At 40.8% G+C, this 16,039-nt stretch overlaps 1 protein-coding gene across 5 annotated transcripts in view; it reads right to left on the reverse strand.

Annotated features, from left to right (window-relative positions):
* CNOT2 (CCR4-NOT transcription complex subunit 2) overlaps window positions 1–16,039 on the reverse strand; it is a 151,990-nt gene that overhangs the window by 63,620 nt on the left and 72,331 nt on the right. For all 5 annotated transcript variants that reach the window (XM_077832889.1, XM_077832895.1, XM_077832874.1 and 2 more), the window contains one exon: window positions 2,311–2,433. In XM_077832889.1, coding sequence (XP_077689015.1) covers window positions 2,311–2,421 — 111 coding nt within the window. In that variant the 5' untranslated portion in view covers window positions 2,422–2,433. The remainder of the gene's footprint in view (window positions 1–2,310; window positions 2,434–16,039) is intronic.

Raw genomic sequence — 16,039 nt, forward strand, 5'->3', positions numbered from 1 at the left:
ATTCCCCCACTGGAATCTTCTGGTCTGGAAAAAGGGTCCCTGCTTGCAGTTTTCTGTACACTCCAGTGTTCCTGAAGATACGTGCATCAAGCACCTTCCTGGACCACTCCGCGTTGATGTCAGTGAAACACCCACGGTAATCCACAAACACCGGCAATACCATAGAGAAGCACCCCTTTCTATTAATATCCTCCATCACAAGATGGTCCAGGGCCAAAATTGGGACATGCCTGCCATTTATTGCCCCGCCACAGTTATGGAATCCCATTGCCACAAAGCCATCCACTATTTCACACACGTTGACAAGAGTCACAGTCCTTTCGTAGCAGGATGTGACTAATGGCCCTGCACACTTGTGTTAATGCAGTCCCAACAGTGGACTTCCCAACTCCAAACTGATTTGTGACTGACCAGCCGCAGTCTGAAGTTGACAGCTTCCACACAGCAATCACCATGCGCTTCTCCATTGAGAGGGCAAGCTCCGCACACAGTTCCAGTAAGGTGGCTTTCCGCATCTGAAAGCTCTGCGGCCACTGCTCGTCATCCCAGACCTGCATAACAATGCAATCCCACCACTCAGTGCTTTGTTCCGGAGCCCAAAAGCAATGGTGCACCATGTGCAGCTGCTCTGTGAATGCCAAAAGTAATCTGGTGTTGCTTCTTTCCATGGTACACAATAGGTCAGGCACCTCTGATTCCTGTTCAGATTGGATGCTCATGATATACTACATGACCAGCCGTTATCTGTTCATAACGGTGACCACAACAGTAGAGAGCAATGCAAGATCCATCCTTTCAGATAGAGATGGAGGGCGCACAGTAAACAGGGGCTATTGAAAGATGCTGCAAAATGCAGTCAGAAGCCCATGGAATGATGGGACAGAAAAATTTGCATAATTCGACGCTGAGCAAACACCCACAATGCCCTGAGATCCACTCCACCTTCCCACAACTCCTAGCAGCAGAAGGTGGTAAGTAGCACAGTGGAATAGTTAACCACAGTCCACTGCTCTCACTATCAATGCTAGAGCACCAATTGTGGATGCTCTCCGCCAACAGAAAGAGCATCGGCATAACTGGAGTTGACAAAACACTGTAGTGTAGGCAAGGCTTAAACCAAGGCTCTCAAATACTCTTAGAATCTCTTGGACTACTTGTGGTGCTGTTTGTTGCCCAGACACTTGCATTAAGTCATACAATTATAAGACAAGACTTCAGGTGCCCTCCCCTTCGTTTTGCTGCTTTCACCTTGGTAAAGTCTTAGTGTTGAAGCTAGCTTAAATGGCAAACCAGAACACCACTATAGTGACAGCTGTTATATAAATAGCTAGAGGCAGAAAATATAGTTTCGCATCTAGAGTATGCGTTTTAAACATGGTCTAGAACCCTTCCTTTACTAAAATGTAATGGGGAAAAAGCTCTCTGTTTACCACTTGAAAAATATTCTAAATAGCCTGACTGTTGAAAGGAAATATATAGTGACAGTGCTTCAAAAGCATCAAGTCAAACAATTCCTTAAAGCAGTAAAGGGCTAGAGTATTCCATCTCGTAATGTTACCCTCTCAAAAGGATATACCTTGCTGGAATAGGAGGCAATCATGGGAAAAGTGTTCTAACAAACTACTATAGACCTTTATGTTTTGCATAATCATACTAAGTCCTCAATTTTGAGTTTTCTAGAAGAACTTTGTTCTTCTACATGCTTCTGAACTTTTAGAATCCCCCTGCCTTGCGGGGTGGAGGTGGGGGAAGGAATAATATAGTTTATTTTTTCCCAGTAGATTTGAGGAATCTTTTTTGCATCCTAATCCTCAATTTAATTCTCGATTTTATGGGAGACAGCAGCTAGTGAGTCCCATGCATATTTGGCCACGAAGGAGTCAGGTGTCTGGTAGCACCTGTGAAAGAAGGAGTCACTTTTATTTAGAGAATAAGCAATGCTTCAACAATGGGCCAGAAATACAACATCAGGGACAAAAAAGAAAGGAATGTTCTTGTGCAATGGCCAGGGCTGGACATGGTCCTAATCCTTCTCAAATAGCTGAATTTGAAAAGTAGATCCAGGCCATCCATCTAGGACTTTTCTGGGAACTAAACTACCTTTATCTCTAGCTGAGAAACTATGAGTAGGGCACTGAAGCAGTTCATTTGAACTACCTGTGAGGCCCACACACCAACTAATTTACATAGGCTACAGCTTACAGGAATACCCTTGAGTACAGGACATTCTGTCCTTATTTCAATTTCATCCATCTTGTTATGAGATTAATCCATTATTAAAGGGCAAAATATTATGTTTGCTCATCTTACATCTTTTTCCGACCGATGTGGGAACATTGAAGACTGGCTGTAGTACATGTTTTCATCGTGGTAGTCACTGTCGACCCCCTCTACAAACTTCTTTCTTGAAGCACCAAACATGCTGTTTGTCACCTAAAATAAGAAAAATGATTACACTCTATACACAGTAGCTTTCCAAAGAAGCAAAAAGGGATCAGGCAATTTGTATATTAATGGTCACTTTTAAAAAAAAAAACACAGTTTGTGTTGTTACATATTTTTATGCTATTATGCAGCACTGTTATGCTAGAGAAATACTTCTCTACTACAGAATGGCATAAACATTTCATGGGCATATTCTACTACTAAAAGCTAAGTTTTGATTAACACCTAAATAAATAAGGAAATACTGTCATCCCTCTTACTGGATTACTATGATATTTCAAGATCCCTTAAAACCCAAAAGCAAAAGCATTACATTAATTTTATATTAACAGAACTCCAGAGCAAAGGCGCAAAAGCATACATTATGTTGTGGAACATGGGATACTTCTTTTAAATCAGTGTACTTCTGCACATAAAGCTTTTGTTTGCTTTCAGCAAAGTTTCAGAATACCAGGTAAGCATTTCAATGCAATGATAAAAAAAATTATACCTGCTAATGTGGAAATTTCTATAGAATGAAAAAAGTCCTGGTTAGAAATGTGAACTTCAGTGCCTCATTCTCAGATATTTCTGATATTCTGTAGTAGTCATTTTGATTTCTGGTTCTAGGAACTCTAGAATAGTTTTGACAAAGTAAAAGATTACAAAGCCACACTTATTTGGGGAGCTGGTAGGAACCCCTATATTTAGGTTGTTTAACACTTTCCATTCTAAAGGATTTTTGCACCCTTTTCTTGGAGAAGTATTAACACATACATGCTTGCAGTCAGTCTTTGATATTCACCAACGTCTCAGGCTGTAAACATGCCTTTTTTCTTTGTCCCATAAGATTCCATTCAGATTTAGCAAAATTGTCAAAAATATTTAGTTGCTATTTCCTCTCCCTTGCTTTCCTTCGACCTCTGGAAAATTTTGGTAGCCTCTCAAAACTGTTGAACGTTCTAAAAACTCCAGCTCAAGCCACTGCCAGAGCAGCAGCACCATCACCATCACCACACTTTACTGGCAATACCTGGAAGCTGCCAGAGCCAGTGCAGCAAGGGGTGGGGTAGAGTTGATTGTTAGAGAGCTGGGTTTGGCTTCCCATGCCAATCCCTCCCACCGCCCAAAGTGCGCAGGAGCGCTCTGAACTCTTGGGGTGGCATGGGAAGACAAACTAGGCCAGACATACCCAGACCCAGAATATGGCTTCAGTGTCTCATTCCCCCACGCTCTGGGATAAAAATCCTTCTTCTGCCAGCTACTGAACTTATACCTATAGCTCAAGCAGTGAAGTCTGTGCCAAAGACTCAGGCTTCAAATTCTGCTGACGATGCATGATGCAGAGATCGCCAGAGTTACATATAACAGACAGTTACAAGTTACATATACTTTTACTTTTGTCCTTTAAAAAACAACCACCTAGGAAATTACATACAAAAAAGTTAAGAATGTTATTTGGGTTTCAAATTAAAGCATTCGTTAGGAAACGCCAGATTTACTTCTGAATGAGAAAGAACATTTTCTACTGTCTCTCTGCAGATTGTTACTGCAATATTACAGAGAGAGCCTAAAAGATGAAAAATAGCTTGTGTGAAGAAGAGAATAACTATCACTTGTGGAGGCTGGCTACAAATGTAGAACAATGCTCACTGGCACATATTTTGTCTAATCAGAGTCGTCATAACACAGGTGTGTATACCTAAAAGCACCAGAAAACTGAGCAACTATTAGAAATATCCTTGCAAAAGAAAGAAGATCTGAGAGCAAGTGGGGCTTTACCAACCATGGTGGAGCTAAAGATAAAAAACTCACTTGCTCATTCTTGAGCCCCAAGAACCATCAGAAAAAGTTAACCAGAAAGGTTACTTCCCCATTGCGCTGCAGTGCCTGGTAGACCACAGAGCCCAGTCAGCTACAAGTGCATGATAGACAAACTCAAGAACTCTGGCTCCTCTGAGAAGAGGCAGAAAGAAAGACTCCCCATCAGATACTAAATAAATTAACAGGGAAAGCAGGGTACTTCATCCCTCATCCTGTCTATTTTGGTTTTCCCTTGGCTAATGAACTCATCTCGGAATCACACCAACAGAATCAAGTGTCACTTTGGTTAAGTGTGAATCTGAATGGCTGAAGGTGAGGCAGAGACGACATCTAACGTGTAATGGCAGTACTATGTCCACATTGTTATTTCAGTGAGCTACACTTTGCACAATACCTTCTGAAGGCATGAATGAAGAGGCAGAAAGTGCCATTAGACTTGTCTACAAAGAAAACTCAAGGGATTCCAGAGTCTAGCATTGTGTAAGCTGGAAAGTTAACATAATGAATGCCAATATTTTGTGACTGCAGCAGCAAAGTGTAGGAAAACACTAATGTACACATAGCAGCTGCAGGAAAAACTAAGGAGTATATTAGATGCATTTTGTCACCAGCTTCCTGATTATGCATATTGATTATTTCATCATACTTCTACTGTGCGGGAGGGCGGGAGAAATAGAGCATGATAGGATTTCCGACCACCACTAAAGCACAGCCAGCCTTTGGGCCCATGATTTGGGAGGGAACTAGAAATGTAGAGAGAGAATAATCATTTTTAAAATACAAATGAAAGCTGTGTTTCTAGCCCTTTTCCCAGCTAATGTAGTCTTGAAAATGAAACCAATGTAAGATGACCACTAGGGTTAAAAGGTACAGGCAGCTAGAACAGTGTAAATCAGTTGCAGCCACCGTGACCGCATGCAGCCCACAGCAGATTTTTTTTGCAGCCACAACAACCTCCAAAGCATGGGCAGAGATTGGGGGGCATAATTCTGCCATAGAATTAATGTTATAGCAGTCTCAGATGATGACCCAGCACATGTTGTTAAGTGTTTAAGAATACTTTCATTGCAGATTTGAGAAAACGCAAAGAAAGTACCAATGTGAGATTTTTAAAGATAGCTACAGCACTCGACCCAAGGTTTAAGAATCTGAAGTGCCTTCCAAAATCTGAGAGGCACGAGGTGTGGATCATGCTTTCAGAAGTCTTAAAAGAGCAACATTCTGATGCAGAAACTACAGAACCTGAACCACCAAAATAAATAAACAAACAAACAAATTAAAAGAAATCAACCTTCTGCTGGTGGCATCTGACTAAGATAATGAAAATGAACATGTGTCGGTCCACACTGCTTTGGACTGTTATCAAGCAGAACCTGTCATCAGCATGGGCGCATGCCCCCTGGAATGGTGGTTGAAGCATGAAGAGACACATGAATCTTTAGCACATCCAGCATGTAAATATCTTGTGACTCCAGCTACAACAGTGCCATGAGAACGCCTGTTTTCACTTTCAGGTGACATTGTAAACAAGAAGTGGCAGCATTATCTCCTCCAAATGTAAACAAACTTGTTTGTCTGAGTGATTGGTAGAACAAGAAGTAGGACTGAGTGGACTTGCAGGCTCTAAAATTTTAACATTTTATTTTTGAATGTGGGTTTTTTTACATAATTCTACATTTGCAAGTTCAACTTTCCTGATAAAGAGATTGCACTATAGTACTTGTATTACGTGAATTGAAAAATACTATTTTTTCTGTTTTCTTACAGTGCAAATACTTGTAATCAAAAATAAATATAAAGTAAGCACTTTACACTTTGTATTCTGTGTTATAATTGAAATCAATATATTTGAAAATGTAGAAAACATCCAAAAATATTTAATTAAATGGTATTCTATTGTAGTTTAACAGTGCAATTAATAGTGATTAATTCTTTTAATCACGTGACAGCCCTACTATAAATTAAAACACCATAACCACCACCACCACCATCACATATTTATTTGTTTTGTCTGAATATTTTCAGGGTCACTCAGATTTTATTGATGATGTAAATATTTCAATTTGAAAGTTGACATTAGAATGCCAATTTCAGCCTGTGAATGAAAAAGTAAGTATTCTAAAAGTTAAAAGGGAAGTGATAAAAACGTCAAGGTTCTTGTCCTGGCTGACAGTTTAAAAAAAGTTATAAAACTGTCTAGAAGCCTACAGGAGAATGGGTGAAGACACTGGTGACTGAAGTGCAAGAGAGGTGTGGCAAGTGCTACATGTAGAATAGGAAAGTTGGAGGAGTTGTGATCCATTAGGGAGCTTGGCTTCCTAGGATCTAGGAATTTCTGGAGAACAGCCAGAACAAGGTTCCATATGAAACTGGCTAGCTCACCTTACTTTTCAGTTTTTAAATACTAAATGCATTAGGCATTTCTTTCTCATTCTAACTGTTGTAAACGTGAAATCTGATCAATACTGCTCAACAACAGTTGACCAGTAGTTAGAGTTTACCAATAATCAGTATATAATTTTTCTGACGTAACATGCCTAAAGATAAAAGTAAGTTATAGGAAAGAAGTGATTGAATGGACTCAGTAATGAAAATAGTTAATTCTTCTGAAGTAAAATGTAAGCGTTGTCAAGAGCTAATTAGCAAGATTAAAAATAATTTGTAATCATCTCAGGTAGCGTAAACACTCCTGTCTCCAGGACATGATCCTTTGGGTTTTCTGCATGTCTGGCCTCCCAGTAACTGTCAATAATTCAGACTGGCTTGCTGAATTGCTTGCTCATCAGGACTGAGTTCAACTCCTGATATAAGTGGAAAGTGATTCAGGTGGCCCTGAGATAAAAGTATTATACTAAACATTATTGTACCATATTCACCCCCTCAACACTGTCATAGCATCACCAAGTGTTGCATTCAATACTCAATTCAGTAAGCCTAGTGTAGACCTGCTGGCTGTAAGCTTAGATGGTGACCTTCAGATCACCTCATCACTCTAGATCCTGCGCGGGTTTAATGACACAGGCCAATGTACAGCTCCAAAAGATCTTAACTAGAATAGACAATCAACAAAGGCAAAAAAAAAAAAAGTGGTGTGGCTAGCTAACACTAGAGTACCACCAGCTTATAAAAGTACATGTTTGCTTCAGCTCTTTGCAGTTTAATTGTAGTAAAGTGCACTCATTAACTCCTTCCATTCTCAATCCTGCATCTTTCTCTAATCTGTCCCCTATAACTGCGCTGCCCTCCCTACCACATGTAACACCCATCCTTTCCTCTTAAATACTGCCTCAAAACACAATTCACTTGAATAGTGCAGCCATACTTCTCCACAAAAGTGGTGCTCTTATAGGTGCATTAAAAAAATATCTGCACTACTATTTTATAATGCAGTAGCACCTAAAAACTCCAGACATGGATCAGGACCCCACTGTGATAGGCACTGTGCAAAATACATGCATCCTCCTGCCCACACACACAAAATGGTCTCTGCCCCCAAAGCGTGTGATATTTTGACCATTGTCTGTCATCTTAAAGTAAAATCCTTGTCTTATCTTCTATATACAGCTGAGCAGATTGTCAGCACTGAGTAAATAATGCTCAGCATTATATACCATGCAAGATACTGCCCCTTATTAAATGAAGAATTGCCACATGGGATATCATGGAGGAAGCACAGGCAGGAGAGTGGTCAGTTTGGATGAGCTATTACCAGCAGGAGAGTGAGTTTGTGTGTGTATGGGGGTGGGTTTTTGGAGGGGGGTGAGGGAGTGAGAGAACCTGGATTTGTGCAGGAAATGGCCTAACTTCATTATCATGCACATTGTGTAAAGAGTTGTCACTTTGGATGGGCTATCACCAGCAGGAGAGTGAATTTGTGTGGGGGGGTGGAGGGTGAGAAAACCTGGATTTGTGCTGGAAATGGCCTAACCTGAAGATTACTTTAGATAAGCTATTACCAGCAGGACAGTGGGGTGGGAGGAGGTATTGTTTCATATTCTCTGTGTATATATAAAGTCTGCTGCAGTTTCCACGGTATGCATCTGATGAAGTGAGCTGTAGCTCACGAAAGCTCATGCTCAAATAAATTGGTTAGTCTCTAAGGTGCCACAAGTACTCCTTTTCTTTTTGCGAATACAGACTAACACGGCTGTTACTCTGAAACCTGTGAGGGGAGGGCTCCTGCCTCATACTGAGAATGAGATAACCTGCTGATCGCCCCTCAAGTGCTTATATATGAATGCACAAAGCCTTGGAAACAAGCAGGGAGAACTGGAGGTCCTGGTGATGTCAAGGAATTATGACGTGAGTGGAATAACAGAGACTTGGTGGGATAACTCACATGACTGGAGTACTGTCATGGATGGTTATAAACTGTTCAGGAAGGACAGGCAGGGCAGAAAAGATGGGGGAGTAGCACTGTATGTAAGGGAGCAGTATGACTGCTCAGAGCTCCGGTACGAAACTGCAGAAAAACCTGAGTGTCTCTGGATTAAGTTTAGAAGTGTGAGCAACAAGAGCGATGTAGTGGTGGGAGTCTGTTATAGACCACCGGACCAGGGGGATGAGGTGGATGAGGCTTTCTTCCGGCAACTTGCAGAAGCTACTAGATCACACGCCCTGGTTCTCATTGGTGACTTTAATTTTCCTGATATCTGCTGGGAGAGCAATACAGCGGTGCATAGACAATCCAGGAAGTTTTTGAAAAGCGTAGGGGACAATTTCCTGGTGCAAGTGCTAGAGGAGCCAACTGGAGGGGAGCTTTTCTTGACCTGCTGCTCACAAACCAGGAAGAATTAGTGGGGGAAGCAAAAGTGGATGGGAATCTGGGAGGCAGTGACCATGAGTTGGTTGAGTTCAGGATCCTGAAACAGGGAAGAAAGGTAAGCAGCAGGATACGGACCTTTGTGCATTCAGGAAAGCAGACTTCGACTCCCTCAGGGAACGGATGGGTAGGATCCCCTGGGGGACTAACATGCAGGGGAAAGGAGTCCAGGAGAGCTGGCTGTATTTCAAGGAATCCCTGTTGAGGTTACAGGGACAAACCATCCCAATGAGTCGAAAGAATAGTAAATATGGCAGGCGACCAGCTTGGCTTAACGGTGAAATCCTAGAGGATCTTAAACATAAAAAAGAAGCTTACAAGAAGTGGAAGGTTGGACATATGACCAGGGAAAAGTATAAAAATATTGCTCGGGCATGTAGGAATGAAATCAGGAGGGCCAAATCGCATCTGGAGCTGCAGCTAGCAAGAGATGTCAAGAGTAACAAGAAGGGTTTCTTCAGGTATGTTAGCAACAAGAAGAAAGTCACGGAAAGCGTGGGCCCCCCCTTACTGAATGAGGGAGGCAACCTAGTGACAGAGGATGTGGAAAAAGCTAATGTACTCAATGCTTTTTTTGCCTCTGTCTTCACGAACAAGGTCAGCTCCCAGACTGCTGCGCTGGGCATCACAACACGGGGAGTAGATGGCCAGCCCTCTGTGGAGAAAGAGGTGGTTAGGGACTATTTAGAAAAGCTGGACGTGCACAAGTCCATGGGGCCGGACGAGTTGCATCCGAGAGTGCTAAAGGAATTGGCGGCTGTGATTGCAGAGCCATTGCCCATTATCTTTGAAAACTTGTGGTGAACGGGGAAAGTCCAGATGACTGGAAAAAGGCTAATGTAGTGCCAATCTTTAAAAAAGGGAAGAAGGAGGATCCTGGGAACTACAGGCCAGTCAGCCTCACCTCAGTCCCTGGAAAAATCATGGAGCAGGTCCTCAAAGAGTCAATCCTGAAGCACTTACATGAGAGGAAAGTGATCAGGAACCGTCAGCATGGATTCACCAAGGGAAGGTCACGCCTGACTAATCTAATCGCCTTCTATGATGAGATTACCAGTTCTGTGGATGAAAGGAAAGCAGTGGATGTATTGTTTCTTGACTTTAGCAAAGCTTTTGACACGGTCTCCCACACTATTCTTGTCAGCAAGTTAAAGAAGTATGGGCTGGATGAATGCACTATAAGGTGGGTAGAAAGTTGGCTAGATTGTCGGGCTCAAAGGGTAGTGATCAATGGCTCCATGTCTAGTTGGCAGCTGGTGTCAAGTGGACTGTCCCAGGGGTCGGTCCTGGGGCCGGTTTTGTTCAGTATCTTCACAAATGATCTGGAAGATGGTGTGGATTGCACTCTCAGCAAATTTGCGGATGATACTAAGCTAGGAGGAGTGGTAGATACGCTGGAGGGCAGGGATAGGATACAGAGGGACCTAGACAAATTGGAGGATTGGGCCAAAAGAAATCTGACGAGGTTCAATAAGGATAAGTGCAGGACCCTGCACTTAGGACGGAAGAACCCAATGCACAGCTACAGACTAGGGACTGAATGGCTAGGCAGCAGTTCTGCAGAGAAGGACCTAGGGGTGACAGTGGACGAGAAGCTGGATATGAGTCAACAGTGTGCCCTTGTTGCCAAGAAGGCCAATGGCATTTTGGGATGTATAAGTAGGGGCATAGCCAGCAGATCGAGGGACATGATCGATCCCCTCTATTCGACATTGGTGAGGCCTCATCTGGAGTACTGTGTCCAGTTTTGGGCCCCACACTACAAGAAGGATGTGGATAAACTGGAGAGAGTCCAGCGAAGGGCAACAAAAATGATTAGGGGTCTGGAACACATGACTTATGAGGAGAGGCTGAGGGAACTGGGATTGTTTAGTCTACAGAAGAGAAGAATGAGGGGGGATTTGATAGCTGCTTTCAACTACCTGAGAGGTGGTTCCAGAGAGGATGGTTCTAGACTATTCTCAGTGGTAGAAGAGGACAGGACAAGGAATAATAGTCTCAAGTTGCAGTGGGGGAGGATTAGGTTGGATATTAGGAAAAACTTTTTCACTAAGAGGGTGGTGAAACACTGGAATGGGTTACCTAGGGAGGTGGTAGAATCTCCTTCCTTAGAAGTTTTTAAGGTCAGGCTTGACAAAGCCCTGGCTGGGATGATTTAATTGAGGATTGGTCCTGCTTTGAGCAGGGGGTTGGACTAGATGACCTCCTGAGGTCCCTTCCAACCCTGATTTTCTATGATTCTGTGATATCTGAGGCACTAGGGGCAGAGGTGGGGTGACAAAAGGAGACCCGTAACCTTGAAACGCCACATTGTGGGAGGAAGTTAGGAGGACTAGTTAAACTAGTGAAGCTGAAGTACTTGAGACTTCCTGTCCGCGCTGAATAGCGGCAACCATCATCAGTTCAACCTGACCACTGCTAATGGCGGTGTCCCAGATGCTCCATCCAGACAATAAAACTAATGCTAGAAAATTGAGAGACTGTAAGCACTCTAAATCAGTGTTTGCTCAGAGCAAAGTAAAATGGGATCTCCCGACCTGACTAGGGCCTTCAGGCATGATTGTAATATGTTCAATAAAATGAACTATCATGTGTGGACACAAAGCATTGATATTACAAGCTTGAGGTATTCCAATCAACAGTCATTTGCACTCTCTTCACTCAACTCATCTGAAGGGTGATAGCCACAGCAACACACAACCAAAACACAAGGGGTGAGTTGAGTGGGGTTGTAAGAGTGTGTGGAAAAAAGGGAAACATTTCAGAGCAAAACAATAATCCCTCTCGTTCATAGGGAAAAGAAATGTGTTATCAGTTTTGTGCAACAAAGTATGCTGCTGAATGTGAACACAGGGCAATAACCAGCAAATGCCTTGCTAGCACAGAGTCTGATCTGTCTTCACAAATTTCAAAAAGATTTCTTCTGTAATCACCAGTGATTTAAGATCTCATATGGATGTAGATTAATTAAATTATATTAGACTTTAGCACCCTGAAGCAAATAAGTAACCGGTTTAGAATACTAAAACTAATTCTCTTTATTAAATTTTAGTTTTTCAATATTATTGTAGGTATCACCAAGGGAGATTTGGTTTATCATTTTATTGGACTCAAAAGTACACCAAGACATTAAAGATATTAAGAAATTTTGTAGAATTGATTTAAAAATCTTTCTGTAAAGCAGAAAATTTCTACATTATTTATGTTAATGGATTAAATAATTCTTTACCCTGAACAGATCCAAAAACTTGTATTCAATGGTACATACGTTTTTCTTTTTTGGTCTGGACTAAGGGTTTAAAGAAAGAACTTAATGATATCCCCTCTTCCATCTTGTCTCTCACAAAGACAACAGCATTTGCCAAAAGGTGCTGTCTGAAATAGTGGCAATAAGTCAAGATAATTACCTCTCTCTGGAATTGCCTAATTTTCATCAAAAACTTCCTACTAGTCAAAACCAGTGAGTCTTGCATTGTTCAGTAGAAATGATCTAGCTAGCAAGTTAAAATTTATTCTACTTTTCCTTTCTGCTGGAAACATTAACTTGTCTTTATAAAACAAAAAAATTCTTATAGAAGTGTTTGCTTAGTGAATTACAATGAAATAATACAAATATGCATGAGCCCAATTTATGAAGTTAAAAAGCCACTGAATCAGGCACCAAGTCAAGTCAGAACATAGCATTTGCAACTGCATTGGAAGCCAGTTTTACCACCCCACATAAATAATTTCTATTTTAAGTAAATAAAATAGTGGTTGATCACCTCATTTCTCAGTGCCGAAGATAAATCTAATTTGATGCAAGTCAACAGCGAAGTACCATACAATATAAATTAAACTGAACATATAAAAACCTCTTTTCACATTCTGAGTTTTCTAGCACAGGTTATAATAAACAACGTGCATAAAAAAGTCTATGAAAAGAGACAACAAAGTATGACTAGAATAAAATATAAGTTGTGTAAAAGTAAATACATGCATTTACTTTGTAGGTAGAAGTGTTAGCTGAACCTCCTAAATCACTCTAAGTGCAGTTCTGGGGGTATTTCCTCATTGATTTTATTAGAATAAAAGACAGGATATTTTCATTTAATAGTAAGTTCCAAAAGAAAAATTCAAGTTATTTATTTTTATTAGGCATAAAAGGTGAAGTTTTTAACTAACCCATAAATTACCACTTTTTCATTTTCTATACTAGTCTAAACCCCAGGTTTAACTGTAACTGCAGAGTGGGACAAAAGTTTTCAAGAATATCCTGTAACTGCTCTTCATCTTGAACTTAGTAAAAATTAATTGCATATTAGGAAAGGAAAAATAGTTTATAGCCAGAGAATTTCTTAGGAGTAGTTTTGTTAGTTTCTCTAAACCCATTCTTTACTACAGTTCTTCAGAGCAGTATGGATTATTAGCCTGTAATAAGTAATCATATATACCCATACTATCGCTATTCCAATATCAATGGCTACATTACTGCAGGAGAGAAGGAACATGGGTGAAATCCTGGGTCCACAAATTTTGCCATTGACTTCAATAGGGTCAGAATTTCACCTCTGGTCCCTATAGCACTTTGTGGCTCATGGCTTTCTAGTGAATGTACCAGTAATTTAGGAATGCACAATAATTCCACTGAAATATGCCTCCACCAAAGCCCAACTGTCTAGTTTTCAGTCAAATATCTATCTATCTATATCCATCCATCCTAAGATGAAGTCATTATATCCATCTATCTATTTATCTCCATCCTAAGCTGAAGCTTCCGATTTTTCCACGAGATGGCAACTACCTTTAAAAAGCACTCAATAATAAAACATTTTCATATCATGCACCATTTGCCTAAATCCACATGAAAATGCAGAAGCAACTCTAAATCAAATACATTACAAAACAGTCTTTAAAACAATTTATGGGATAACACTGATCTTCCCTGTAGAGTGTCTGATTAGGGGGGTTGGGGAGAAAAGCTGAGAACAGAAAAATTTTCATACTAAAGGAAAATTCAAAAAAGAGTAAACTTTATTAATAAAGAATTGTTTGATTTGACTGCATTTTTCTGTTTCCTCCACTATTACCATTTCTTTGTTTTTAAATAAAACCTCTCAATCCAGCATATCTTTCTTATTAATCCAGCAATGTCGTCATAGCTTTGTAATTATGTATTCACTTGGTTGTTCAGAGAAGTATTGTGATGTAATTCTTATGATTTCACCATAATATCAAAAATGACCTATCTGAAATTAGAATGACCTATCTGAAAATTTTGCCTAGTATGAAAGTCCTTCCTTGAATAAAAAAATAAAGTAGACTATAAAAAGAAAAGGAGGACTTGTGGCACCTTAGAGACTAACAAATTTATTTGAGCATAAGCTTTTGGAGCTACAGCTCACTTCATCGGATGCATTCAGTGGAAAATACAGTGGGGAGATTTATATACACAGAGAACATGAAACAATGGGTGTTACCTTACACACGCTAACAAGAGTGATCAGGTAAGGTGAGCTATTATCAGCAGGAGAGCGTTCTTACAACTACAATACCCACCTGCTGAAGTGAAGAAACAAATTGACAGAGCCAGAAGAGTACCCAGAAGTTACCTACTACAGGACAGGCCCAACAAAGAAAATAACAGAATGCCACTAGCCATCACCTTCAGCCCCCAACTAAAATCTCTCCAACGCATCATCAAGAATCTACAACCTATCCTAAAGGACGGCCCATCACTCTCACAGATCTTGGGAGACAGGCCAGTCCTTGCTTACAGACAGCCCCCAAACCTAAAGCAAATTACTCACCAGCAACCACACACCACACAACAGAACCACTAACCCAGGAACCTATCCTTGCAACAAAGCCTGTTGCCAACTGTGTCCACATGTCTATTCAGGGGACATCATCATAGCGCCTAATCACATCAGCCACACTATCAGAGGCTCGTTCACCTGCACATCTACCAATGCGATATATGCCATCATGTGCCAGCAATGCCCCTCTGCCATGTACATTGGTCAAACTGGATAGTCTCTACGTAAAAGAATAAATGGACACAAATCAGACGTCAAGAATTATAACATTCAAAAACCAGCCGGAGAACACTTCAATCTCGCTGGTCACTCAATTACAGACCTAAAAGTGGCAATTCTTCAACAAAAAAAACTTCAAAAACAGACTCCAATGAGAGACTGCTAAATTGGAATTCATTTGCAAACTGGATACAATTAACTTAGGCTTGAATGAAGACTGGGAGTGGATGTGTCATTACACAAAGTAAAACTATTTTCCCATGTTTATCTCCCCCCCACCGTTCCTTAGACGTTCTTGTCAACGGCTCGAAATGGCCCACCTTGATTATCACTATGAAAGGTTTTTCCCCCCCCCCCCCCCGCTCTCCTGCTGATAATAGCTCACCTTACCTGATCACTCTTGTTACAGTGTATATGGTAACACCCATTGTTTCATGTTCTCTGTGTATATAAATCTCCCCACTGTATTTTCCAATGAATGCATCCTATGAAGTGAGTTTACGAAAGCTTACGCTCAAATAAATTTGTTAGTCTCTAAGGTGCCACAAGTCTTCCTTTTCTTTTTGCAGATATAGACTAACACGGCTGCTACTCTGAAACCTAAAGTAGACTATGTAGCAAATTTGGGGGGTTTTTACATAAAAAACTTTAATGGAATATCATACTATTTTCTCTGTGGATATAATCCCAGAAATCAACAGAATCCGAACTACCTCCCCAGAGTCGCGTTTTCTTCAAAGCTTCTCCTTCAACCTCCAGACTGCTACACATGGCCAATTTCTCAAGAAATGGCAGACTGAATTGGTTCTTGATTAAGTGTAGTCTGGAAAGAAACTTTGGGGATGTGTCTAGGACAGTTTTATTTATGCAAAATAATTTAGGGTACAGAGTGAAATGGAAATGCTTGAATATGTGTATTGCATTCACCTATTAAATATCTTTTTTTTAAAAT

The sequence above is a fragment of the Eretmochelys imbricata genome, chromosome 1 (genome assembly GCF_965152235.1).
Source record: "Eretmochelys imbricata isolate rEreImb1 chromosome 1, rEreImb1.hap1, whole genome shotgun sequence".
Taxonomy (NCBI): Eukaryota; Metazoa; Chordata; order Testudines; family Cheloniidae; genus Eretmochelys; species Eretmochelys imbricata.